At 50.9% G+C, this 26,267-nt stretch overlaps 1 protein-coding gene across 1 annotated transcript; it reads left to right on the plus strand.

Moving 5' to 3' along the window:
- The first annotated feature begins 897 nt into the window (after positions 1-897).
- NCAPH (non-SMC condensin I complex subunit H) lies at positions 898-24,815 on the plus strand. The gene is made up of 18 exons (XM_019539812.1): positions 898-1,063; positions 1,814-2,057; positions 3,072-3,165; positions 4,126-4,218; positions 5,148-5,286; positions 6,355-6,473; positions 6,770-6,962; positions 9,011-9,102; positions 9,966-10,171; positions 11,964-12,112; positions 18,441-18,547; positions 19,240-19,362; positions 19,680-19,787; positions 20,621-20,785; positions 20,907-21,023; positions 22,752-22,834; positions 23,257-23,332; positions 24,157-24,815. The coding sequence occupies exons 1-18, from the start codon at positions 898-900 to the stop codon at positions 24,214-24,216; spliced, it is 2,334 nt and encodes a 777-aa protein (XP_019395357.1). The 3' UTR covers positions 24,217-24,815.
- Positions 24,816-26,267: the final 1,452 nt, after the last annotated feature.

Consider the following 26,267-nt stretch of genomic DNA (forward strand, 5'->3'; position numbering starts at 1 on the left):
GTGTGTGTGTGTGTGTGTGTGTGTGTGTGTGTGTGTAAATCCAGCTTTTATTTTTGGATTATTTATTTTAGTTTGTTGCCGGCACAAGGTGCCCGAGGGAGGCAACAATTGGGTTCATTGCCCGGTGTGCGTCGCACCAATAAACACACTGGGGGAGAAGTAGACAGAGTTTATTTGAGCTCAAGTAAAAGGCGCAGGGAGACTGTATTGTCTCAGATCCTGCGCCCCTAGCCCTGCAACAGTGTATATTTATACCCTGGTCACTTCCAGCAGTATTTTTCCACTAGCTGGCTCCCACCCCCCCTTTCCCCTCCTCCCTTCTCTCTCTGAGCGGTGCCCTTGCATTCCACAGATAACGGTTTTAGGGAGTTTCAGCTTGCCTACTACCCATCCTGTTTTTCAGTGTTACAGGAGGTTACAAAAAGTTCGGGGAGGGGGGGCCTGGCTCGCCTGGGCCTAGAGCAGAGGGGCTTCATCGACACTCGTGGTCTTCAATCCCTCTGAGTTACCTAGGGTTATGCCCAGTGACACCAACAAGTTTAACACATCAGTTAGATTTATTTTGCCCGTTGTTGAATGTGGCTATGCTATCTGCTCCACCACCTCCTATGGCAATGAGTTCCACAAGTTTATGCACTATATATACATACAGGACTTTATTTTGCTGGTTTCCTGTCTCCTGCTCAGAGATGGAGGTTCCTGGCTAAGTAGTCTTACCTGGGACTCGGTGAACAACAGCACCCTGTTTGTCATATTTTGTCATAATTAAAATATATAATTGTAACAGCATTAAATTGCATTTACCTGAAGGGATAGGAAGGGTTGCCCTGCAAAAGGACGGTGTGAAGAGTTTGCCTCAGCCCACGCCGCACAAAATGGCGGCCGAACGCGAACAAGATGGCGCTGCTCCCTACCGCAGGCCACGCCCCTAACGCCGGAGCCGTTACCAGCGTGATTACACGATCCGCTTGGCGCCTGCGCGGTGGGGTGGCGCGCGCTTGTTTGAACAGGGAAGCGCAGGCGGATCGGGAGAGGCTAAGCTTTCGTGGTCGGAGCGGAGCATGTGAGCGGGGCTGGGGTTTCGGCCTTATGCAGGGGCGATCGGGGGTGGTGGTGCCGGTGGCGAGCAGAGGGGAGAGCGCGAGTGCCGCGAGCTAAACGGGGTTGGGGGGTAGCGACTACCTCATTCACTGTGCGGCGAGACCTCCTCGCTGATTGGCCGGGAGGCGGGAATATGCTAAGGTTTCGCTGATGATTGGTTGGCAGGTGGCTAGTGGTCGAGGCGCTCTTGCTGCGGGTCTCCCCCAGCTCCTTTGCTTGTGCTTGTGGCAGGGCCGTATTTCCCTGTGTATCTGTGCATTGAAATTACCGCGGAACTGGGGGTGGAATGTGTATTTGTGAGGAAACACTGTAGTGGGGCCCTATTTCCTTGTGTATCTGTGCACTAGTGCAGTTTCCAGCTACTGGATTGAGGTAAAGAAGGTGTGTCTGTAAGGAAATACGGGACTGGAGGGGGTGCCCTTAAATTTTGAAATACGGTGTGGAGGGGAGGGTGCACTTCACTGAATTGGGAGAAGCTGCAAGGAAATATGGCCCCCACTATCCTATCTGCACACTGCATTTTTTAGCCACTTGATTGGGAGGGGAGGGTGATGTGTTTGCAAGGAAGTAGAGGAGCTGGGGGTTGCTTTGGGGAGGAGGGCAGGTTGCCTTGGTAGGTGAGGTCTGTGGAGTTTCACTGGGGCAGCTGGAGGTCACTGATTCCCTAAAAAAAAACTTTATCTTGCTTCCATCCCATCCCCTCACCTTACAGCAAAGATGAGCTCAACGCCCCAGTCTGCTGGCCGTTCCCCGAGCACCGCCCCATCCTTTGATAGTGTGTTTGTGTCCCCCAGCACCCGGCCCCAGGCCCTGAGTGCTGGCAGCACCCCTGAGCTGGAGAACTTGGCCAGGAATGATGATGAGCAGGAGAGGAAGCAACGTCGGCGCTCCCGCATCCTCGACCTGCAGCTCAGCAGCACTGAGTCGCCCCTTTTGGTCAAGTCCCCTGCCATCAGGTAAGAGGGCTGCTGCAGAGCTCCACCCGTGGGGCGAGGGCAGACACAATCTGAGGTTAAAGAGGCAGGGAAGAGATAATGGAGGGATATGATCTGGGTTTGGGGGGGAAGGGGGAATGACACAGACCTGATCTGGAGTTAAAGCAGGGGAAGATGGATGAACAGACATGATTTGGAGTTAAGGGGTGGGAATGATAGGCAGACATGTTGGTGGTTAAAGGGGCAGGGATGGGACAGAAATTATCCGGGGTTAAAGCGGGGCAGGGTGGACGGACAGACAGACGTGATCTGGGGTGGAGGAGGAGCAGGGTGGGTGGGCAGACACAGATGTGATAAGGGGTTAAGGGGATGGGCTGACGAGCATAATTCAGGACTAAGGGGCAGGGTGACCATAACTATTTTAGGTAAATCTGGGATGGGGAGACATGCTGGGGAGCATGGTGCCTTTTCTCACCAGAGCTAGGGCCGCAGTGTCAGCCGGGCTTGTGGGGGTGCTGCAGGGGCTCTGTCTGACTCATGGCTCTGGCTCTGGCTCTGTTCCAGCACCTACAGCTGCATCCTAGCCATGAGCCCCTGGGTTGGGTGTAAGGCCAGGGCTGGCTCTGCCTGCCCTGGCCTTACACCCATCTGCCTGGTTAGCTTCTATGACAAAGGCACCATGTTCTCCAGCACATCCCGACAGCTACTCTGGCCCTACCTGCTGCCACACACCTGTGCATGTGCACTTCGCCCCACGGCTCCCAGGAGCAAGGCCAGGCAGGACAGTTTGGGACATGTGGTCAACCTAGGCAGGGGGCACAAACCCAACCATGGTTGCTTCTTGGTTGGGGGATATGATCTGTACCTCAGGCTGGGTTGGTGGGGTTGCCTGCTACATATCTCATCCCTGAGGCCCTTGGCCCTCCAGAAGCTCTCTGGGGCAGATGTGGCCCAGGACACGACATTTACCTGTGGTGTTCTCTGGAGGTGCCCAGTGTTGAGCTCTCTAAAGCAGAGGTTCTCGTCTTCCTTCAGGCAGGCAGACACTTCTCTGCCGGTGATCCCAAGACTGACAAACACTCAGATTTCAGATCACTACTCAACCTGCATTAAGCTGTCTGCAGAGAATGTGAGTTCAAAGCTGTGGCTTGAGGCAGCTTTAAAGATGGCCAGCTTGTTATTCCTCGGGCTGGGAGCATTTAAAATGGATTAGTTTTAGGCAGGCAGCAACAGGAGTTCTAGGATTCCCGCTGGATTACTGTTGGGAGGGGGTGGTTTTTCTAGAGGGGGGAGGCAAAAGCATCTGTGTTGTGGATTATGAGCCCTTCTGGGCTGGAACAGTCTCCATGTCCCTAGGATGATGGGGTCCTGCTCTGGGATAACTGGGGAAAGGAAATACCACCTTTTCTCTTGGACAAGGCTTGCCTTTTTTTCTCCCAAAAATTGGTCCTCTCCCTCAAAATGGGACAGGTGTATTACGCAAGATGACTGACTTTTTGCCTGGTCTAGTAACACCCAGCTTCTGATTCTTGCATTACTATTCAGGTACCTGTGGTGGTCCATTGACTTAATGGCTCATTGCTTTTCACTCCAGAGAAGATAACTCATTTCTCTTTCATAGTCATAATGGTCCAGTAATCAAGCTAATCTTTCTTAGGACAGTCTTGTCGTCTACTGCCTGCTTTGGGTCTCTCGCCTATTCACAGCTTTGGAGGCCCTTTAGCTCTTTTCAACCATAGATCCACCTGTGGAAACCAGTATTCAGCAGCAGCTAGACTTTCAGCTTCAATTAAGCAGAAAAGGGCATGAGAATCAGCTGAAGATCAGCCTCTGTCTGTGCAGCTATGACGGGGGGGTGGGGGGGATATTTTAGTTTCCCCTTCATTTTGCTTATCAAAAACAAAGGGTGTGTTATTCCAGGGTGGATAAGAGAAAACAAGGCATTTACTTTCAGCTCCTTGATAGAAACTGACTAGTATTAGAATAAGATTCCTTGAGGAACACCTCAATTAAATGATTCCCCACATGCTGTAGATTTGAATTATGCCATTTTTCCAGAAATAAAAGCTCCTGTTTTGTTCTGTTACAGAAAATCACCACAAAAAATGCCTTTGGCTTGCATCTTATTGACTACATGGCAGAGATCCTCAAGCAGAAGGACTCCGAACTCACCAACTTCAAGGTGAGAGGTCCTGTACTGTCTGATCCCTTCAGTGCCCTATTGCCTCTGGTATCTGCTTGAGGAGATGAGCTCAAATATATCCAGGGCAAAGGAAAGGTAACAAGACTCTGTACGAACTCTGCAGTCCAGAGCTGGTAGATAATGGAGAGGACCTTTCTTCTCCTGTTGAAGTAGTAACTCCAGCTATAGGAGGAATTAAGATCCATGGAAATTACTGAGCATCCCCAAAGCATTTCTCTGGGCTGGGGCTGGCTCATGAGTAGCTTAGGAGAAGCGTACTTGGGTGATTCAGACTCAAGAGTAAAGAACAATCCATGAAATGCTTACTCATGTGATGCTGAAAGCACAGGTTCTAGTTAATGGCCACTCAAAAGCCTGCCAGTACCTTAGGATCACTGGAAAGTCAGGCTGGAAGGGACATCACAAGGGCTTCTAGTCCAGCCCCTGCTCCAGGAACACTTAAACTATCCTAGGCAATTCTCTGTCCAACTGGCTCTCAAACATTTCCAGGGATGGAGGTCCCTTCCCCCCTCTGGGCAGCCTGTGCCAATGCTGGGTCACTGTCAGTCAGGAAGGTTCTCGTCATCTCCAGTCTCAATGTTCTCTACTGCAGCTTAAGGCTGTTGCTCTCTGGCCACAGAGGGAAGCCAGTTTTATTCCGTCATCAGTTGCCTTTCAAGTATTTGAAGACGGAAGTTCCCTTTTGGTCTTCTCTTTTAGACAATCCCAATTATTTCAGTATTTCCTTTGCTTTCTGCTCCTCTCCTCTCCTGTCAGACTTGGGTATAAAGCAAATGCCTTGCAGCATCTTGGGTTTGCAGCTCCCATTTCAACTTTAGCTGACAGCTCATCCCAGTGAGGCAAGACCCTTCCTAGCTGTCCATCCTACATCCTTCATGTTCCCTGACCACCTCCTTTCCATTACACAGATGGCAGCTGGCACCCTGGATGCCAGCGCGAAGATTTATGCCGTCCGTGTGGACGCTGTCTATGCTGATGTCTACAAAGTCCTTGGTGGGCTGGGCAAAGATTCCCAATCTACAAGAGAAGAGGATGGTCAAGACTTGGGTATGCTAGCTCTGTTCAGAGGAGAGGGATCTGGTTCTTGAGCTCAGCGACTGCCACGGAATGAATACCGCTTCATTCTAGGCAATGTTCAAGAACAGTCTGTGGCTTCATTCTTGTATGAAACAGGAAGCAGTATTCACTAGTGAGTGAAAAAGATGGGAAGAGATGTGCAGGATACAATAGATGACCAGTAGGTTGGGCATTCCTACATGAGCTTTTGTTTTAAAACAACCCAACATGTATCCAAATGAAATGGATTAGCTGTACAGAATTTTGTCCTTTTAGCGGGTGAATCGCATCCCCCATTATCTTGCTCATGGATACTTCAGGACACAAGGTAACATGTTTCCTTGGTGCTTGATAGGCCCAGTCCTGTGCACCCTGGGAATTTCTATGCTGGATCACTTCCTGAGAAATACCTCCTGGGATCTTCAGGGTGGGTCTTGAAAGGCAGGCAAAGTTCAAGTTTCCCTGCTCCCTGAGATGCACCCTGGAGATCCTGGGATCACATCTCTATAAGCAGGGAAGGCCGGGCCAGCACTCGGTGCTTCAGGGGTCTGATCCTGGGCAGGATTGGGCCCCTCAAGCCCCCAGAGCACCTGCCCAGGGCAGCTAGAGAGCATGGGTAGCTCTAGGCTGCCAGCGCTCTCATGCCAGAAAAGCAAGAGACATCTACTGCAAAGTAGCAGCAGAGATTGATACCCCCTTCATTACAGCTCTGGCTTCGGGGCATTTGTGGTGTGACAAGGGACACATACTTTCTGCTTGGCCTTTGTGCCACCATAACAATTTTCACGATGGCACAAAGGACATCTGTTTCTGCTCCTAGAATTACTGTAATGCAGTTAGTTGTTTTTTCTCCAAAGCACTTGAACCTGCAATAGTTTTGCAACAAATCCCTAGGGCATGGTTGAGGTTTGGGGGAATGGGAAGCAAACTTGTGGGAGAGGCGGGTCCACATGTGACAGCCTGTGACTGAATTGCACTGAGCTGAAGCCTTCTGTTAGCACCTCGGCCAACTCCAGAGCAGCTTAGCTACCCCCCACCTCAGTAGTCTTGTGTTTCTAGATGGAACTGCCACCCTGGAAGCCAGGAAGAAAGCTCCCACGAAGAAGAAGCACTTCTACAAAACCATCGAGCAGAACCCAAGTAACCTCAACGTCCCGGAGACTGATTGGAAATGTGAGGTGGGTACCAAAGGGCTTGGCTGCTGTGTTGATCTGTCTTCCTCCTTGGCTCCACTGGGCCTGTTTCTTAAGATGGTGGCTTTGACCTTCATGTATGATCTTGTTACAATCACAGCAAGCTTTTCTTTTGTGCTCTTCTCCATTCTGTACTGCGCAGTCGGGGTGGAGTTCCCAAGCTCTGCCTTAGCCCAAACACAATCCAGCCGCAAGCATGATACTCCTTTCAAATTCATGCTTGAGGTTTCTTTGCCCCTATCTCACCCCCCTGTTCCACCCCCCCTTACATTCACATACAGGTTGATCCCATGCTTCAGAAATCAGCAGCCTCCTTTGATGAGAGTAGCATGGTTGGCATCTTCCTCAGCACACTACACATCCACAGCTACTGCAGCGAGCTCCAGTTCGAATCCAAGGTCACACCTCTCTCATCTTCAGAGATGATGCTTGAGTCCCCGAGCTCTGCACCTGTAAAGGTGGCAGACGTTAACTGTAAGTGCACATGATTCTGTATTTGTCTCTTGCAGCATGCTCCTTTCGAATATGACCCACACCTTGTTTTGGGAAAGCAGAATGAAGGAAAGTCACAGCCAAAAGCTGAATGCAGACCAGCTTGCACACCCTCAGCTAGCTCACTGGCTGCTTTGGGCTCAACCTCTTGGCACCATTGCAGCTACTGCTGAATTTTTACAGCAACTTTTGGTGGCACAACCAATTAATCAGTGGCTTTTGAGAGGGTTAACTGAACTCTACCCCTGCCAGAGAGGAGAGCCCTGGATGGCCATTCCAGCAGCTCCATGCTTCTATTCCAGTGTAGAAATTGGGTTTCCCACTTCAGAAAATACACCTCAGTTTTGTCGAGCTTAGTGTTTTGGAGAGGAAAAATGTACGCGATAGTGTGAGCTCTGGCATTGTGCAAGCTCAGCAGTAAATGCTTCTGCTCATTATCTCCCAACGCAATGGGCACTCAACAATCTGTTCAGGTTTCAGTGCCAGCCGGCTTACTTGGATTATCTGGCTGTGGGTTCTTTGGCTCTGTTATTCAGGCATTACTCAGTATAATCAGTCTCCAGGCTCACATCTTAGATCCCTGGCTAGCCACAGAGTTTGTCCTGTCCAGGGATCCTGGTTTTCTTTGACTTTAAAAATAGATAAATTGCAAATTCTCTGCTTTTCTTGTTTTGTTTTTAAATGAAAGGCCACTATATATAGATATCAAGAGAACATTGTGTTCAACTGATACATTTACAATTTTAAAGCAATTTTGAAGCCTACCACTACCTCAATCACTAATATAAAATAAATACCTATAGGTCTTGGTATTTGAGTTTTTTGGGTTTTTTATCATAGAAAATCAGAGCTCCTCTGGCCCCCTTAGCTCACAGAACACAGGTCCAGGCCCCTCACTCCCAAGCTATAGCTCCTCAGCCCTGACAGAGAGGGGAGCCACAGTGTAAGGGTTATGGGGGCAGGGAACCAGGTCCACAGCCCCCTGCCGTCCTGCAGCAGCACCCAAATCCCAGCTGCCACCTGCGGGAGCATAGCTGCTGCAGCAGAGCATGGAGCCTGGCTTCCCCCCTGCTGCTGCCTGCCTGCTGTGGGCTCAGGCACTGGGGACAGGGGGGGAAGGGGCAGCTCTCTGCTGCTCCATGCACACCCAGTGGGGGCAGGGGGGACCATGACCCCCAGATCTGTGTAGGGTGGAGGCAGGCTGCCTTCTGTGGGCTTGGGTTTCCCACCCTGCTGTCCTTCCCCAGGGCCTCTGCAGCCCTGAAGGTGTGACTGACACAGCAGGGTAAAGTGGAGCTGTGCAGGAAAGCTCCTTGGCTTTGTAAGCTCTGTGCTGCCCTTGTGAGACATCCCCTGCCTATGTAGCTGGAGCAAGGGCGGCAGGATGAGGTTGTGTCCCTTACTACTGGTACATGGGCAGGGGATGCCTTGCCAATGCATGCAGCAGCCTGGAAGCTGTCCCCACCCCTCCCCATCCACTGGACAAGCTGCCTGTAGCCCTATCTAGCTCCTTGCCTGGCCTCTGTAGTTGTACATTCTAGCCCCAAGCCCTACATGCTCCCTAGCTGGGCAGTAGTCCCAGTCCTGCCTAGCTCCCTCCCTGTAGGGGTGTCAATTTCTCCCTCCCCAACCTGTGGGAGCTGCTCTCCAGGTTGCCCCTGCCTGACTGCCTGTTGCCCTTCTGTAGAGAGCTATTTGCAAAAGTGCAAAATCTGCAGGTTTCTCTATTTTTAAAATAAAAAATCCGTGTCTTCCTTTGCAGGGCAGGGAAATCTGCATTTTCTCCAAGTAGCATAACAGTTGTTACGCTGTGTGCTTCAACTTGGTGGGTGACCAAGGTTAGAATGCTCTGTAGAGATGCACCAAGAGTAGTGATAACGTTTTTTTTTGTTGGTTTTGTTTTGTTTTGTTTTTTGGGGGGGGGGGAGTTGGCATTCCCTCTCCAATACCCAAGCTTCTGGGTATTGGGGTGAGGCAAGCTGTTCTGGTAACAGTTACTTTTTAGCTCTGTGCACTCTGTCGCCTCCTAGCACTCCTGCTGAAGTGCATTGAGAACCGTCCCATCTGCCCTTCCCTTGCTAGCCTCCGGTTCACCGAATGGGACAGCGAATCTCACAGCGAGGTGAGTTTGTTGAGGTACATGAGTTGTCAGGAGTAGTTTGTGCCCCACATGAGCTGTAGTCTACCAAAGTTTGCACAGAGCTGATCCCCTTCAGGCAGGGGTTTAGACAGTGACCTCTGGAGTCCCTTCCAGCCAGGCTCCTCTGTTTCTATGAAAGGCCTCTTTGGGATGGGAAAATGGGGAGCTTTTTCCTGCATCTGTTCACTTGGGGACTGTAGGCCATGTTTGTTCTGTGTCCTTGAGGGATTGGGTCTCAGACCAACCCAAGCTGCTTGGAATGGCTCAGAGTGGAAAACGGGGTTCTTCTGTCACCACTTTAGAATTGGCTTGTTACCACCTTTCCTCACAAGTCTCTTTAACTACTTCCCTAAGAAAAGAGGGAGGGAGGTGAGAAGGGACTGTGGATTTCTTGCTCTCAAATACAACGCACTTAAGCCAAAACTACAAATACACCCTTAGATACACTGTGAAGATCTCAAGCTCTTATTGTATAATGTCTCCTCCCAGGCATTTTGCTTAGTTTTAATGTGATCTTACCACTGCTTTAGCTGGTGCATTCATTGCTTCTGTTCTGTTTAACTGGGCTGCTTGTAACCTCCTCAAAGCCTTGCTCAAATCTTTTAGAAGCAGGCTTCGAGGCTGCCTGCATTAACCAACTTTCTGTAGTTGGACCACTTGAAAACTAGTATGTCACCAGCCTTGGTTGTTGTGGCTTGTGGTGTTAAACATGTGTTTTAACAGTGCCCTACCTTGGAAGTCCATGTGACCTGGTATCGAATCCTGTCTTGGAGTATGTAACTTCTCGCTTTTTCCCCTCTCATGCTCTTTTCCTGTTGCTTTTGGCTGCTGTTCCTGAGCTGCAGTCGGTGTCGGCTCTGCTGGAAAAATTTAAGAAGAGTGACCAGGCGTTCGATGTCAACGCTGACGTGGAGGATGAGCCTGACAACTGCGCTGATGCCCCTGTGATGGATGACTTCGACGCAGACCTGCTAGACAGGACAATGGCAGGGGAGCTGGGCAAATTTGTACAGGATCCTGAGGCCTTCAAGATGGCACATGAAGGCACGAAGTGAGTAGTTTGAAAGGGTAGCATTGTTGGACTGTAGGTCATAGGGATTTCTTGCTCTAGGAATAAGCCTCGGTGACTTACCCTGTTTGCTTCAGCTGTGCTGCCTTCTCCTCAAAAGGCTCCGCCCAGCCTCTGAAATGCTTTAAATACCTTATGCAGTTAAAATTCTTTTACCACACATACTTACCAGATACACACATGCCGCCCAGTAATTGGAGACAAAGGGCTAGAAGGGACCTTGATAGGTCATCTAGTCCAACCCCTGCCTAAAGCAGGATGGCCTGTATCCAAACCATCCTGTCTAAATCCATTGGCCAGCTTCCTAGCAAAACTGCAGTCACACCTGACCCAACATGAGACATCATGCCCAAACCTGCTATGAGGGAAGAAGGTAGACCATGGTAGCCAACGTCCAGCTGCTACAGAGAGTCTGTAGTGGATTGCATGGCCTTCTTCCTGGGAAGGCAATCCTCCCGCTTCTCCCCACTCCATACCAATCTGACCATGGGGTAAAATTTCTTCCTGACCCCAAATCTGGTGTTGGTCTAACCCTGAGTGGAAGGGCAAGACCTTCTGGCTTTAAGTCTCAGCAGAAGCATTGGCATAGCCCAGTCATTTCCAGCTTGGGCTGCAACCAACACTTGGTGTCTCTGAGGTAGGCTTAAGGCCTCTGATGCATGCAGCAACAGGATTGTGGGGACAGAATTCCCTTCAGCCCCATGTGGCAACTAGCAAAGCCCAAAATACTGGAGCATAAGCATAGCTACATCTAGCTGGGGCCTGTCCAGTGTTCTTGAACACCTCTGGTGAAGGAGAGTCCACAACTCCCCTGGGCATCTATTCCACTCACTCACTGCTGTAATGGGAAAGAAGCTTTTTCTGAGATCTAATCTAAATCTTTTGCTGCCACTTCCAGCCATTGGTCCATGTCCTCCTCTGCAGCAAGATAGGTTTTTTTCCTCCCCCCGCTTCTTTATGGCAGTCCCTCAAACCTTTGAAGACTGCTATCATGTCTTCTCAACTGCCTTGTCTGCAAGCTGAACATACCTAGCTCCTTCAGACTCTCCTTGTATGACTTGCCTTCCAAGCCCTTGATCCTCTGTCACCTGCCCCTGGACCCTCTCCAACTGTTCCATGTCCTCTTTAAAATGTGGAGCCCAGAACTATGCACAGTACTGCAGGTGAGGCCAAACCAGTGCAGACTAGAGGCATGATTAGTTACCTCCCATGACATGCATCAGTAGAAACATTAGGTACATCTGAAAACTGCATTGGCCTCTTATGCAGCTGTGTTGCACTTCAGACTCCTACCAAGTCTGGTCTGCCAAGGCTCTCATATCCTCCATAGAGCTGCCATCCAACCAAGTGTCACCCAATTTGTTTTGGGGGTTTTGATTATTCTTCCCACAGTGCAGCACCTTGTTTTATCAGCATTGAACTTCATCCTGTCAGCTCCAGCCCAGCTTTCTAACCTGTTGATCCTTCTGAACTGTGCTCCCATCCTCCAACATGTTCACAATCCTTTCCCATTTCATGTTGTCTGTATGCTTGCTTGAAGTTTCTATGCTGGCATCCAGATCAGTAATAAATCAACCCTCCAAAACTGGGGCGTGTCTTGAGGTTTGTCTGTGCTAACACTTGGGAAGCCAGTGGGGAGGAGCAACCCATATCTGAATGAGATCTTGTTTGGCAGACATGCCTGTCCTGCTGTCCCCTGCATTGGGCAGTGGTGTCTTTTGAATGGAATGACTTGCCTGTATTCTAACTATATCAGCTTGCATTCTCTTTCCAGGAAGAACGTGGTCCCTCTGGGTGAGGGAGACATCACCACCATGTGCCTCCACCTCTCCATGAAACCTGGGGAATATTCTTACTTCAGCCCCCAGATTATGTCAATGTGGGCTGGCCCAGAGCACTGGAGATTCAAACCTCGCCATAAATGTACGTATGTTGATAGGCCATTCAGACTATGGATCTGGGTCTGAGCTTATGCAACTGTGGAGGGCTGGCATCCTAGCCACTCAATGAGAAGTGTAGGCATAGGGCCTACATAGCATAGCATGCATTGCTTTCCAGTTAGGCTTCTAACCAGTGTGAGAACATGATGGCTCTTCTAGCTCCTCTTTCCCATGAAAAGGTTTCACAACTAGGGTGATTGTGGCAGAGTGGAGATGATCTCTACTACATACTGTTCAATGTTAACTTTCCCTCAGCTGTTTATGAGACAGTAGCTTTTGGCTGAGGAACCCCTGAAGCAGTTGAGGGTGAGATGAGCTCCCATCTGCTGTCTGGGGCCTCTTGATGAGGCTTATGGTATGATTCATAGATTGTTAGGGGTGGAAGGGACCTCGCAGATCATCTGGTCCAGCTTCCCGGCTTTAGGCAGGAAGACAGCTGGGGTTAGGTGACCCCAGAGAGAGACTTAGACAGTCACCCTCTTGAAAACCTCCAGGGTAGGTGACTGTACCACCTCTGGAGGGAGTCTGTTCTGCAGTCTGGACACCCTGATTGTGAAGGAGTTTTCTGGTATTAAGCCTGAAGTAGCCTTCCAGGAGTTTGTATCCATTGGTCCTGGTCTTCTCCAGGGATGCCCTAGTGAACAGTTGTTCACTGAGCTCCTGATGCACTCCTCTGATATAGCGGTAAGCCACTATCAAGTCCCCTATCAACCTTCTTTTTAGGCTAAAGAGCCCCAGGTCCCTTATCCTTTCCTCATATCACTTGTCTTGCAAGTCTCTGATCAAATGGGTGGCTCTTTGAATCCTCTCAAGTTTTTCCATGTTGTTACTGAAGTGTGCCGCCCAGAACTGGATGCAGTACTCCAATCTTAAAAATCTAGGTGACTGCGGCATTGAGGCCTACACAGTCAGATGGGTGGCAAATTGGCTAGATGGTCGCACCCAGAAAGTAGTGGTGGATGGATCATTTTTGACCTGGAGGGATGTGGGCAGTGGAGTCCCCCAGGGCTCAGTCTTTATCAGTGATCTGGACATGGGCGTGGAATGCACGCTGTCCAGATTTACTGACGACACCAAGTTGTGGGGCAAAGTGGGCACGTTGGAGGGAAGGGACAGAATCTAGCTAGATCTAGACAGGTTGTAGAGGTGAGCAGAAGAGTATAGGACGGAGTTCATTGCAGACAAGTACAATGTACTGCATCTAGGGAGAAGGAACCAGCAACACACCTATAGGCTGGGAAACATCCTTCTTGTCAACATGGTGGCAGAAAGGGATCTTGGAGTCATTGTTGACTCCCAGGATGAACACGAGCCGCCAATGCGAGGAAGTGGTCAGTAAGGCTAACTGCACCTTGTCATGTTTCTACAGATGTATCACAAGCAGGTCAGGGAGGTGATCCTTTCCCTATATGTGACATTGGTCAGGCCGCAGTTGGAGTACTGCGTCCAGTTCTGGGGACCGCATTTCAAGAGGGACGTGGTTAGCATTGAGAGGGCCCAGAGGAGGGCCATTTGCATGGTCAAGGGGCAGCAGGGCAGGCCCTACGAGGAGAGGCTAAAGGGCCTGAACCTATTCAGTGTCCACAAAAGAAGGCTGAGAGGGGATCTGGTGTCCATTTACAAACTCACTACGGGGAACCAGTGAGAATTGGGGGAGGCTCTGTTACCCCTGGCACCACATGGAGTTACTAGGAATAACGGCCACAAATAGTTAGAGATGGCTCAGGCTGGACATCAGGAGACATTACAGTCAGAGCTGCCAGGGTCTGGAATGGGCTCCCAAGTGAAGTGGTGCTCTTTCCTACCTTGGGAGTCTTCAAGAGGAGGACGGACAGATGTTTGGCTGGGGTGATACGACCGCGGCACCCATTCCTGCCCAGGCCAGGGGGTTGGACCTGATGATCTGTTTAGGTTTTTCCAACCCTAAGCACTATGAAACTGCAGTCTCACCAGTGTTAAGTATAATGGGAGTATCACTTCCTTAGTTTTACACAAGATGCATTGGTTGATGCCATACCAGCGTGTTATTTGCCCTGCTGACCACCACATCGCACTGATGGCTTATTCATTGGATGGCCAATCATTATCCCTAAATCCCTTTTGGCTGTGGTGCAAGTCAAGATATCACCACCAAGCCTGTATGTATGCTAAGGGTTGTTTGCCCCCAGATGGAGCACATTACACTTGGAAGTGTTAAACTTCATCTAGTTCTGGTCTGCCCAACTCTCAAGCTTGTCCAGGTCCACCTGTATCTGCAGCCTATCTTCTGACATGACCACGCTGCCTCATAACTTGGTGTCATCCGTGAACTTGGCCAGCAAGCTTTTCACTCCCCCATCCAAATCATTGATAAAGATGTTGAAAAGCACTGGTCCAAGCACAGACCCCTGAGGGACACTGGCCGCTTTGCACCAGGATGACACAGATCAGTTCCAGAGAACTCTCTGGTCCTACCCTGTAGTCAGTTTCCCACCCACTGAACCGTCAAGCAGCTGACCCCACAATCTTCCAGTTTTTCCTACAAGGGTATCATGGGATACTAGATAATGTCTTTTGGAAGTCTAGGTGTATAACATCTACTTAGTCTCCCTTGTCCAGGTGGCAAGAGACCTTGGTTGTAGGAAATGAGATTGGTAAGACAAGACCTACCTGTGACAAAGTCATGTTGGCTGTCATTCAGAATCTTACCTTCTGCAAGCATATTGGAGAAGGTAAGATTCTGAATGATACACAGATTCTTTTATGAGCTTTTTCTAGGATTTTCCCTGGGATGGAGGTTAGTCTCATTGGCCTGTAGTTGCCCGGGTACTCCCTCTTCCCCTTCTTGAAGATGGGCACAATGTTGGCCTTCTTTCAGTCCTTGCGGATTTCCCCTGTGTGCCATGAATTCTGAAAGAGCTTTGCCAGAGGTTCTGCAGTGACCTCAGCCAGCTCCTTCAGCACTCTTGGATGAAGTCCACCTGGCCCTGCTGACTTACAAATGTCTAGCTTTTCTGGTTGGTATTGCATCCACAGTGGGGAAGTTGTCAGTCCTGGCATTTCCCCTGTAAGCCTTATCTCACTTGACTTTCCCCTTGATCTGGTGAAATACCGCAGCAAAGTGGGCGTTCAGGAGTTCAGTTTTTTTCCCTGAATGTCAGTTATTAGCTGTCCCAAGGTGTTAAGCAGGGGTCCCACAATTCCATTTGTTTTCCTTCTACTGCCTACATACCTAAAGAAGGACTTTTTATTGTCCTTGACTTCTGTGGCTAACCTAAACTCAGTCACTGCCTTGGCTTTTCTGATCATTTCCCTACAAGTGCTGGCCACTGTTGTATAGTTCTCCTTGAGGACCATCCCTAGCTTCCATTGTGCATACACCTCTCTTTTTTTAACAGAACCGCAATGTCCCTATTAAGCCAGGAGGGCTTGCCAGCCCTTCTGCTACCTTTCGTCTTTGCAGGAATGGTTTTCTTTTGTGCTTTGAGTATCATATCCTTGAGCAATGGCCACTTTTTGTGCACCCCGTTTGCCTTCCCTTTGTGGTCCTGCATTGCCTCCCTTACTAACGCTCTTGAGCCTGTCAAAGTTAGCATTTTTGAAGTCCAGGACTTCAATCCTGCTGGTTGATTTGTCGACCTTGCAGTGGACAGTGAACCTGATAACTTCATGGTTGCTGATCTCCAGGTTACCCTCAGTGTTCAAGCCACACAGCAGATCATCTCCCTTGGCCAAGACCAAGTCTAGGAGAGCATTACCTCTGGTTGGCCCTTGCACTTCTTGGGTCAGGAAGAGCTCCTCTATTACAGACGGTCAGGAAACAATGATCTGACCTAGCCAAGCGTTCTTTCCAGTCTATGGGTAATTGAAGTCACCCGTGACAATTAAGTCCCTTGCGTGTGTGGCCTCTATCAGTTCTAAAGAACTACAGATCCAGCTCCTCCCCTAGGTTTGGTGGCTTGTAGTAAATGCTTACAGTTAGGTTTCTTTCACTTCGCCCCCCTGAAGCTTGACCCAGAGGGTTTCAAACTCCTTATCTTTGGAGCCAATGTCGGCCTCCAGAGAGGTATACTGCTCTCATGTAGAGAGCTACCACTCTGCCTTTTCTCTCTACTCTGTCCCTTCTGTGCAGGGTGTGGCCCTCTATGGCTATGCTCCAGTCATGTGAGGAGTCCCACCAGGTCTCTGTGATCCCTACCAGGTCACATTGCCCACTAGGGAGCAAGAGGGCTAGCTCCTCCTGTTTGTTCCCCATGCTCTTGGCATTGGTGTACAGGCAGCTGATGCCCCCAACTGACCCCCTTGATTTCCTGAGATGCTGTGGGAGAACTGTTTGGTTAGCATTTTCAAAAACAGTTGTTCTACTGTCCTCCGCAAGGGAACTTTCCTGTGTGCCAGTCCCTGGGCATGCTCCACTTGGAGTTTACCTGTCTCCCAGCAAAGTTAGTTTAAAGCCCTGTCCAATAGATCAGCCATCCTGGCTGAGAACAGGGCCTTACTTCTCCACCTGAGGTGAATGCCATTTTGTCCTAAGAGTTATCTCTGTCTCTTGTGCATGCTGTGGTCGAAGAAACCAAACCCCTTGTGGTAACACCACTGTCTGAGGTGTCTGTTAACCTCTTCCATGCAGCCTTCCCTCCTGGGTCTGTGCCCAGGAAAACCTACTTGAGCTAGTCCCTTGAGCCCAGCCCGTTGTAGTTATTCACGACCTGGTCAGGGTTACCCCTGGCCATGTCATTCATTCCCACATGGATGAGAAGCATGGGGTAATAGTCAGAGGGACGGATGAGCCTGAGGATCCTCTCCGCAACGTCTTGGGAGACAGCAGACCTCTCAGGCTAAGGGGTCCACCGGCAGATAGGTCCCTCCGTACCCCTCAGGAGTCCCCCACTAGCACCACCTGGCATCTCCTCCTAGGGGTGGGAATACTTACCTCCTCCTCCAATGTCTCCTTGTGCGTAGTGAGGGGAGTGTACCTGTTATGCAGTGGTAGGGGAGGAGTGGCCCTAGCTCTGCATGCTCTAGACCTGGAGACCATCATTTTCCAGGTAGCTTGGGGGGGGGGGTGTTTTTGTGGCCCGTCTTCTTTGTGGCCACCTCTTCCTCCTCCTCCTTCACTTTCTTCCTTTCCTACATTTCCCTGGAGTAGGGCCTGGCAGTAGTTGTCAATGTAATCTTCATGAGCCCTGATGAGGTACATCAGCTCTGCACCCTCCTCAAGCTCCCACGCTTGCCCCTCCAGGGACTCCTAAGGAGCACATACCACATGTGGTGGTGCTCCCATTCTTGCATGTCAGCAGCTGCTGCTGCACCAGGCAGCCCCTGCAGTCCAGGGCCAGGACTGTAGGCTCTGTCAAAGTGGAGGTCTTGGTTTTGAGAAGCTGATGGGCATGGCAGGTCACTGCCATGCGTGTGAGGTACTTTTTGTACTTCCCTGATCTCAGCAGCAGCTGCTCTTTAGGCCTCTGGGCTCAGGCTACTTTCTTGGACCAGCCCTCTGGGTGCCTTTTGTGTGCCTCTCTGTGCGAACTTCCATGCCTTAGTTGGGCCACACCTGTTTCCGCTCTCTGTTCGCAGGGCTCCCTGTGGGGCTCGGCTAAGTAGGGACTGAGGGGCGGGAGTTGGGTCCACTTAGCTGGTGCGGCATGCCCTCAGCTCTCTACAAGCGTCCCTGCGCTCACCTGCCCTCTCTCTCTGCTCAGCTCTTACCTCTTGGCTCTTCACTGGGGAGTCTTCAGCTCCTGGGGGCACAACACGTGTGAACCCATGCATCTCTGCCAAGGAGCAGGCAACACACTTACAGGAACATCTTTACTATAAATATGCTTTCATGTAAGCAACAGTTTTTTGCTACTGTCCTTACAAGGGTCTGGGGTCTAGCATGGTTGCTCTTCTGCAATACCAGGAAGTTCCTGCTGCCACTCCCAGGATGTCACACTTTCTGGATGCTCTGTGTTCCCAGGAGGCAGGCAACGGGCCATGATGCTGGAGAGAACTTGTATCTGGCCTTCCAAAAACAAAGAGTGAATTTGGAGGCATGAAAATACAGAATCCAAGTGTAGCTTACAGCCACCCTCAGGTGTCCAAGATCAAGCAATTTTCTGCTTGTAGAATAGAAAGGCTGATGCCATTTTGGAGTCTAGTTTCCCTGCTATTGCAGAGAAGCTCTCCTCATCTGGAGAGGAGTGTGGAGTGTCTCCCTCTGCCTGACCCTTCCCTGAGGAACAGTGAGAGAATTTTTAGCAGTACTCGCAAATTGTCTAAATTCTCCTGCACCCAGAACTGACCTGTAACTCCCCTTTCTCCACTCCTTCCTCGCCTTTTCTTCATAGTGGAGGCAGGTGCTGATAAAGAGATCAGGAAGAAGAATGCCAAGAAAGTCTTTGAAATCAACTTTGATGAGGATGTCAACTTTGAACCCTATTTCCAGGAGACCAGGGTATGTGCTGGACTCTGAAATGTGGGGCATGGGTTCTGACTTTTTTTTTTTAACCTGTAGATTGAGACTTTGACTCTGAAGCTATCCCTGAACTTTCTAATTGCTTGTTAACTTACAAGTGTGTCTAGCTCTGGGGTCTGAAAGCCACACTGGCTTCTTCCTGGTATCTTTCCCCTCCAGAAACGAAGTATTTTAGATCCAATTTTGCCTTCCAGTGCGGGGGAGGGGGTGTCTTCAGATTTGCCCTTGGAACAGTTAGCAAGTACGTATGAAGTAGAAGCTAACTTATTCTTGCACAGCTTTCTAGGACAAACAGGAATGAAGGGGACCCAGTGTTCACCTCTTTGTCAACATTGTTATTTATAACATATTTAATAATGCAATGATGACTCCTTCCATGGTGCCCCACTTTGTTCCCTTTCATAAGAGCCTCAATTTGTAGTTGGACCACTGCTAGTTTTAAGGTTCCTCTTAAATTGCCCCTATTTTACTGAGGAACATGAAGCTCTGAGGATCCACTTCTGTATCCTTGGTTTTTAGAGCTCTAGATGTGCAAGCAACTTAGCACTGAGGTTAGAACTTGGAGCTCCCACATACTGGGAAGCGGGAGAGGTCTGAGGTGGTTTTCCTTGAGGCTTGAGGTGCTTGATCTGGAACCAGCCCTGGTGTAACCCAGCAATGACGTTCAACAGGCAGCTACCACCATGGCCAAATCTGTCCTTGAAAGCCAGAACAAGAAGAGCACGACGCTCCCAGCTGACTTCCACTATGATCCCAGCAGCCTCAACAGGCTCTTCCTCAAGCCAGATGCCAAGGTGTGTGGTCTCTCTGGCTCCTGCTGGTGTTTAGCTGCTGGCCCAAGGTTCTCCAGCAGGGGCATATAGTGATAGAAGAAGCTGGGCAAGAGAAGGTCCCTTAAATACAGAGGAGTCCATCACTGATGCTTAGCAGGCTGTGGTTGTTTGTGTGGGATGAAGAGGGGAGGATGTGAGAGCAGGCGATGCAGTAGACTTGGAGAAGAGAGAACCTGGGTGCCTTTGGGGGTGAGAGAGCATGGCTAGATTGTCCCAGTTGGGTTGCATAGGCCATCCACCCTGTCTCACCCAGCTGTTACTGTCTGTCTTCTCCTTAGCTGTGGAGGATGTCCACGCAGAGCAGCTCCTCAGATCACAGTGATGAGATTGGAGAGTACGATTACAACAACCCCAGTGATGCTTCCAACTTCTGTCCTGCTTCCCAGGTAACTGGGATGGGGCCAGGGTCTTTACTTTGACTAAAATCCACCCCCCTTCAGACATGATACTTTCACTCTACTCCAATAATATTGAGGTCAGGCTGACTCTGAGCTTCCCAACTTCTGTGGCCACCTCTGCTGAGACACTGTTTCAGGCTTATTCTTCTTTGCCAGTGACAAACCTTCTGTTCCCTTTTACACAGCTATACCTCGAGCAGGTCTTTCTTCTGGTTTCCCATGCGTTTTGGGTTGCCAGTAAAGTGACCTGTTTTGGTCTCTGAAAACTTCATGGACTTTCTTCCAGGCTCTGGCAGACCCCTCCTGTCACGAGCCTGCATCTCTCCAGCTTTGGCCATGGCTAGTAGTTGTCCATGAATTCCATTCAGCTGTGAATGCCTTCCTTCATCCTTTGCCTGTTTGATGTCTTTCCTGTTTGTCTTGCTCCAGGTACCTTGTTTCCTCACATGTACGTCCTGGAATATAATATACAGAAAGGCAGAATACAGTTCTTTCCTGCCTATTATATGTGAGGAAAATATGGTAGTTGGGTCTCCATGAAGTCATTTGCTCGTGCTTTGCAGGAAAGGCTGCAGACAGACATGTTGATGTACACAAAGGGGGTCTGTTAGCTACTTTGCCAGGCAAAGAGAGGCTGCCAGGCATGGATACAAGATCCCTCTTCATTTCCAAGCCCCCTGGACAAATGTGTCCATCTTACTCTAGTTCAAGGGCTTGGTTTGGGCATGTGGGGAGAACACCCCACTTGGTTGGGGGACACAGTCTCCCTCAGCTCAAGTCCACGTGTGCCCTCACCATGTTGGGTTTTGCCTTGTGCTCAGTGTGCCAACAGTGATGATGACAATGACCCTGCAGACTTTGGGGGTCAGATCGGGGACTTCGAGCTCACTGCCAACATTGCCCAGGGCTTCAGTCAGGAGATCGATGGCAACAGGGCTGACATCATGACCTACGGGGAGTCCAACCTGGTCACAGAGCCTAAAAAGGTGAGAACAGGCACAGGGTAGCTTGGAGTCGGTCCGGGAAGGTGTTCAGATGTCTGCTGTCCCCACCCCCACCTCTGATTGGGGCCTCTGCCCCACCCTAGCCCAGCATGTCTGTCCTCAGGTCAACAAGATTGAGATTCAGTATGCCAAGATGGCCAAGAAGATGGACATGAAAAAACTCAAGCAGACCATGTGGGACCTCCTGACTGAAGCCAAGCAGAAGCAAGCGCTGGCAGAGGTAGGTACAATAAAACATGCTGGCCCCTTGTCAGGCTGCCCCTGCCACATGGTAATGTGGGAGCCCTGTCTATTCGCTGCATGGCCACACCGAGGAGTCTGTCACCAGCACATGCAACCTTCTCAAGCCCTATGTAGTACTTGCTCCCCTTCCCTCTGGTATAGATTGGCCTGTCTCAGGGCAATCCATTGTAGACATAAGGGGCATTTTTACACATGCATGTGCCACTGCACCAGGTGCTTTTAAATGCTGCAGTGTATGCATTCCTATAAATGGTGACATGCACATTGGTACAACACACCTTTGATGTGTGTTAGTTCACTGCCACCATTTTCTCAGCACTGATGTGCGTTTTGCCTCTTAGCTGAATGCATGCAAAGCAGTGCTGGGCACATCAGCTCGCTTGCTCAGCAGACTTGATTAATCAAGCCTGCTCTAAGCTTGCACTGGATTTCCTATGTGTATAAATGCCTAAGAGCTCCAAGGAGGATGCCAACTTGGTCTCCTCCTGCTTTACCAAAGCCTGGATGAGGCTGTGGATGATGCCTGTGGCTCTTTGAGGGGAGATGCTCCTTTTCATAGTTGGTAGGGTTGGAAGGGACCTGAGCAGATCATCAAGTCTGACCCCCTGCCACGGGCAGGAAAGAATACTGGGTCAAATGACCCCGGCAAGGTGATTATCTAGCCTCCTTTTGAAGACCCCCCAGGGTAGGAGCAAGGACCACTTCCTTTGGAAGTTGGTCCCAGATCCTAGCTGCCCTGACAGTGAAGTATGTCTAGCCTGAATCTACTCTCTGTCAACTTATGGCTGTTATTCCTTGTTACTCTGAGTAGTGCTCGGAGGAACAGGGATTCCCCCAATACCTGCTGGTCTCCCTTGGCCAGTTTATAGACGGCCACCAGATCCCCTCTTGGACTTCTCTTGTGGAGGCTGAACAGGTTCAGGTCTCATAGCCTCTCCTCATAGGGCCTGCCCTGCTGCCCCCTGATCATGCGAGTGGCCCTCCTTTGGACCCTCTCCCCGTTGTCCACATCCCTCCTGAAGTGCAGCACCCAGAACTGGACACGGTACTCCAACTGCGGCCTGACCAGTGTTGCATAGAGGGGGAGGATCACCTCCTTGGACCTGCTTGAGATGCATCTGTGGATGCATGCCAAGGTGTGGTTAGCCTTCCTGATTGCATCCCCACATTGGCGGCCCATGTTCATCTTGGAGTCTATAATGACTCTAAGATCCTTTTCTGCCTCTGTGCTGATGAGAAGGGAGTTCCCCAACCTGTAGGTATGGTGCCGGTCCTTCCTCCCCAGGTGCAGTACCCTGCACTAGTCAGTATTGAATCCCATCTTGTTCTCATACTCCCACACTTGTAACCTGTCCAGATCCAATTGCAGCCTGTCCCTCCCTTCTAGCATGCCAACTTCTCCCCACATCTTAGTGTCATCCATGAATTTGAACAAGGTGCTTTTCATCCCCTCATCCAAGTTGCTGATGGAGATGTTGAACAGTGAGGGCCTGAGGACACTCTTTTAGAAAGAGCTGTGTCCATTTCCCACCTGGAGGACACCAGGCAGGGCTGGTTCAGGAAAAAGCTGTTTCCCCAGTGATGACTTGTGCCTGCCACTGTCTACCAAAATGGCACTCTGAGGTTCTGAGTGAACACTTGTGGTATATGGTGATAGTGGAGCTGAGTGTCTGAGCGCTGCCCTGTCATCTTTCTCTCTGAGCAGAGCAAAGACGCGGAGGAAGAGGTAGCGGCAGTGGTAATGGGTGAGAAGGTGCTGAGTAACCTCACAAAGGAGCTGCCGCACAGGTATGTGGGGCACTGTTGCCCATTTCATGGTCCATACAATAGTGCACCACCTTCCCTATTTGTGGTGCAGTTACAAGTGCGTTGTAGCATAAACGTAACATGGAGGGGTTTTGAACTTCAGAGCTGCACTTGCTGCTCAATGTGGATAAATAACCAGAGCCAGAGTTGCTGTCTAGTTTGCTTCCTTGAAGACAGCTGGCTGGATCCTGGGCACTTCCTAAGGGAACCCATTTCTCTTAGATGGAGAGCCTTTCCACCCTGGTACTCTATGGGCTGGCTTGCAGGGGTGTGGGGCAGTGCCTCTCATGAGGGGAGCAGCCTCAGGCTGGCTGGAACTGGTCTGGGACCTGCCAAGCAGGATGGACTCCCCTGCTGTGGCTCCAGCTGCCAGCTAACCCTCTCCACCACACTTTGGAATGTAGGTTGCCTTCCGTGATGGCGCAGAACCTCTCCATCCCTCTGGCTTTCTCCTGCCTCTTGCATTTGGCCAATGAGAAGGTGAGTCCATGTCCCCTGGTGGCTGCAAGGAGAGGAGTGGGGGTGGTCTCTGCTTCCAAGATCTGGGCACAAATGTGGCTGCTTCAGCTTAGGACCTGATCCACAAGGAAAGTACAAGTGTCACTCAGGCTGTCTCAGACCATGGAGGAGTGGGATGGAAGTGGGCAGATGTCACCTCCTAAAGCCTCTCCTGCGTGCTTTCCCCCTGCTGCTTGGGCAGCTTTCATGGCATAGCATTGAACTGCTGGGAGTGCCTTCTACAGCAGGGGTGTTGGCCAGTGGGGCAAGCTGGGGCATGGTATGGAGAGATGCATGTGGCATGCAGCAGATGAGGGAGCAAGCATAAAGCAGAGCAGCCAGTGCGGCAGGGAGTACAGAGACCCCACAGCTCTAGAGCCTTTTTATTGTGTCCAGCTCTGTCCCAGTCGCAGGTGATGTGGTCACTGCACTCTGCTCACAGCTGTTCCACTGTTACTGGGTCAGGCTAGAGGGGAAAACTGAGGGGAGATCAGGTGGGATGGGGGCCAGATGGACCAAAGGCAAGCACTGCCCGGCCAGGCTCCTGACCCTTCAAGCAAATCTCAATGGGCTTTGCTGTGGAAGCAACACTGTAGATTGGGAATGGCTGTGACTCTGTACTGGGCCCATGCCAGGTCAGACTTGATCCATGAGCTCTTTGAAATGTCCCTCCTGCATGTCAGACAGCTAATACTTTTCTCCCTGACACGCTCGGGTCTTTCAGGTCACACCAGAAAATGGGTCTAGCTTAGTGGGAGCTGGGGGCAAGAGCTCACAGCATGAGCTGGCTTTCTCTTGTCTTTCAGAACCTGAGACTACAGGGTGTGGAGGACCTGTCCGATGTCCTCATCCAGCAAGCGCAGTGAAATAGCACTCCTACTGGGAGAGGAGCCACCATCCCCTCCTCCCCCACCCAGCACAGGAACCTGGCTATTGTGCAACAGTGGCTCTTCATTTCTACCTGTCTTCTCTTCTCTGGGTTGTGCCACATGGAGATCCCATGGACTTCTGAGCTTCATGGGGCCCTGGGTTAGGGTGAGCACAGGTGCTGCAGCCTCTCCCACCTGTCACCTGCTACTTCACTTGCACTATCCAGCCTCTTAAGTCCTGGGGGTCCCATACCCCACTCATACACAGTAGGCATCCCTTAATCTGCCTTCTTTCCAGGCTTTGACCCCTGCAATGAGAGCCTGGAGCCCTTACAGTAGCATGGGGACTAGAATCCCACAAATTAATCCTCCACAGAGCCCCTTGGTATCCTGGCTGCAGCAGTAACAACCTCCTTGGGGTGCTGCCACCTGCTCTGTGACAGCACAGCAATGGCTTCCTGTATATAACCCCACCCCTCCTTGTAATTTTTAAGTCTCCTTGTAATTAGCACCTCTGCCTGTTTCACCCGTAAGATAAATTGGTCCTTTTGTATAGCCCTGCCTTGGAATAAATGGCTGTAATGGTGATGTATGCTGTGCCTGGGAGCCCAGAGCAGTGGTTCTTACCTGGGAGTGCTTGTCTGTTGTGCCCCCACTGCCCTTCTCCCCCATGCCCAGCTCCTTGTTCCCCTTCACTGGCAAGGACATGGGCTCCATCTCGTATCTGCCCTAGGCCACTGATGCAGGTGCTCCCATTCTATGTGGGGTCTTCCCCAGGGCTCCAGCAGCTGCCTCCACTTGCTGACAGCGTTGGAAAAGAAGGGCTTACAGCCTGGCCCAGGATGCAAGGTCAAGAGGATGTGGTGGATGGACCCACAAGGCATGGTGCACTCAGGGCCCTGCAGCCTGATGTGAGTTTCCCCACCCCTGTGAGGCTCATTGGCAGCAAAACCAGCCAGAGCTGCAGGTTGGTGATGGGGTTGGATCCAGGCTCTTCTGGGCTAATTGCTACATTACCTGAGTCAACTTGGTTTGAGACCCAAACACACATGTGCCAGGGAACCAGCTAAGCCCCACTGCTATTGGGGTACAGCTGGGGTCTGAGCCCTTTCCTTTGGGGGAGTTTGGTACTTTCTACCCAGTGTCTTGGCACCAGAAAGTCGCAAAGGCTGAGTCCATGTGGACACTTCCTGCTGTAGTACTTAGCTTGTGCTGAAATGGTTTTTGTCCAGCAGGCTCTGCTCAGTACCTGGTGCCAGGATCTTGCCGTCACCATGGTTCCCAGGGTCCATGCTGTGGGCTATCCCCTTGGCAGGCAGTAGTTCTGGGCTGCCTGTAAGCATCTTGCCTAGTGTCTGAGCCCAGGCCCAGGGGAGGCTGTGGCATCTCCTCACCTCATGAGGGAAGGGGCTGGAGCTTTGCACCCAGACCAATGTGTGGAGACCCTTGTGGTGTTTCGTGCTCATGCTGCCAGGCCCCAGCGTGCAGACAGGTGGGTAAACAGCTCTCTCAGGCTCTGGGTGCCAGCTCCAGGGTTTCAGTTTTCTGTTGTTGGTAAATAGGTTGGCTCTGGGCCCAGCCCCAGAGCAGCTTATCAGCCCTGCAGCCAAGTTGTCTTGGTGCCACATGCTGCTGAGCAAACAGTAGCAGAGGCAACTTCCTGTTCGGGAGGACAGCTAGCTCCTTGTAGGTGAATGCAACTTGGGTCTTTGCAGGGACGTGGGCTTGGAACTGCTGGGGCTTCTTGCCTGGAGCCGCCGTTGCCCCTAGGGAAGAAGCATGGCAATGTCCAATTGTCCCCCTGACCTCGTGTGCTCAGGGTCTTCTTGCCATCTCCTAAGTGCTGCCAGCCCTCTTTTTGCCCCCACTCCTTGCTTCCTGCACCCTGCTCCTGGTCCCAGTTCACACAGAGCTTGCGTCCCCCATACCATGTGTCCAGCAGTCGCACCAGGTTCCTGTGATCATAGGGGGCCTTGAGTTTGAGGGAGGCTGTAGGTTTAATGAGGCAAACCTGGAGCCTAGGAAGGTTGGGAACTGTTCCTCTCAGG

The sequence above is a fragment of the Crocodylus porosus genome, unplaced genomic scaffold (assembly GCF_001723895.1).
Source record: "Crocodylus porosus isolate Cpor-Errol unplaced genomic scaffold, CroPor_comp1, whole genome shotgun sequence".
Classification (NCBI taxonomy): Eukaryota; Metazoa; Chordata; order Crocodylia; family Crocodylidae; genus Crocodylus; species Crocodylus porosus.

Excerpts from the sequence above, each read along its gene's own strand:
- NCAPH (XM_019539812.1), top strand. The coding sequence starts at position 898 with ATGGCGCTGCTCCCTACCGCAGGCCACGCCCCTAACGCCGGAGCCGTT. Across the intron at positions 20,786-20,906 it reads TGGTCACAGAGCCTAAAAAG|GTCAACAAGATTGAGATTCA; the intron begins GTGAGAACAGGC and ends GTCTGTCCTCAG. Across the intron at positions 21,024-22,751 it reads AGAAGCAAGCGCTGGCAGAG|AGCAAAGACGCGGAGGAAGA; the intron begins GTAGGTACAATA and ends CTCTCTGAGCAG.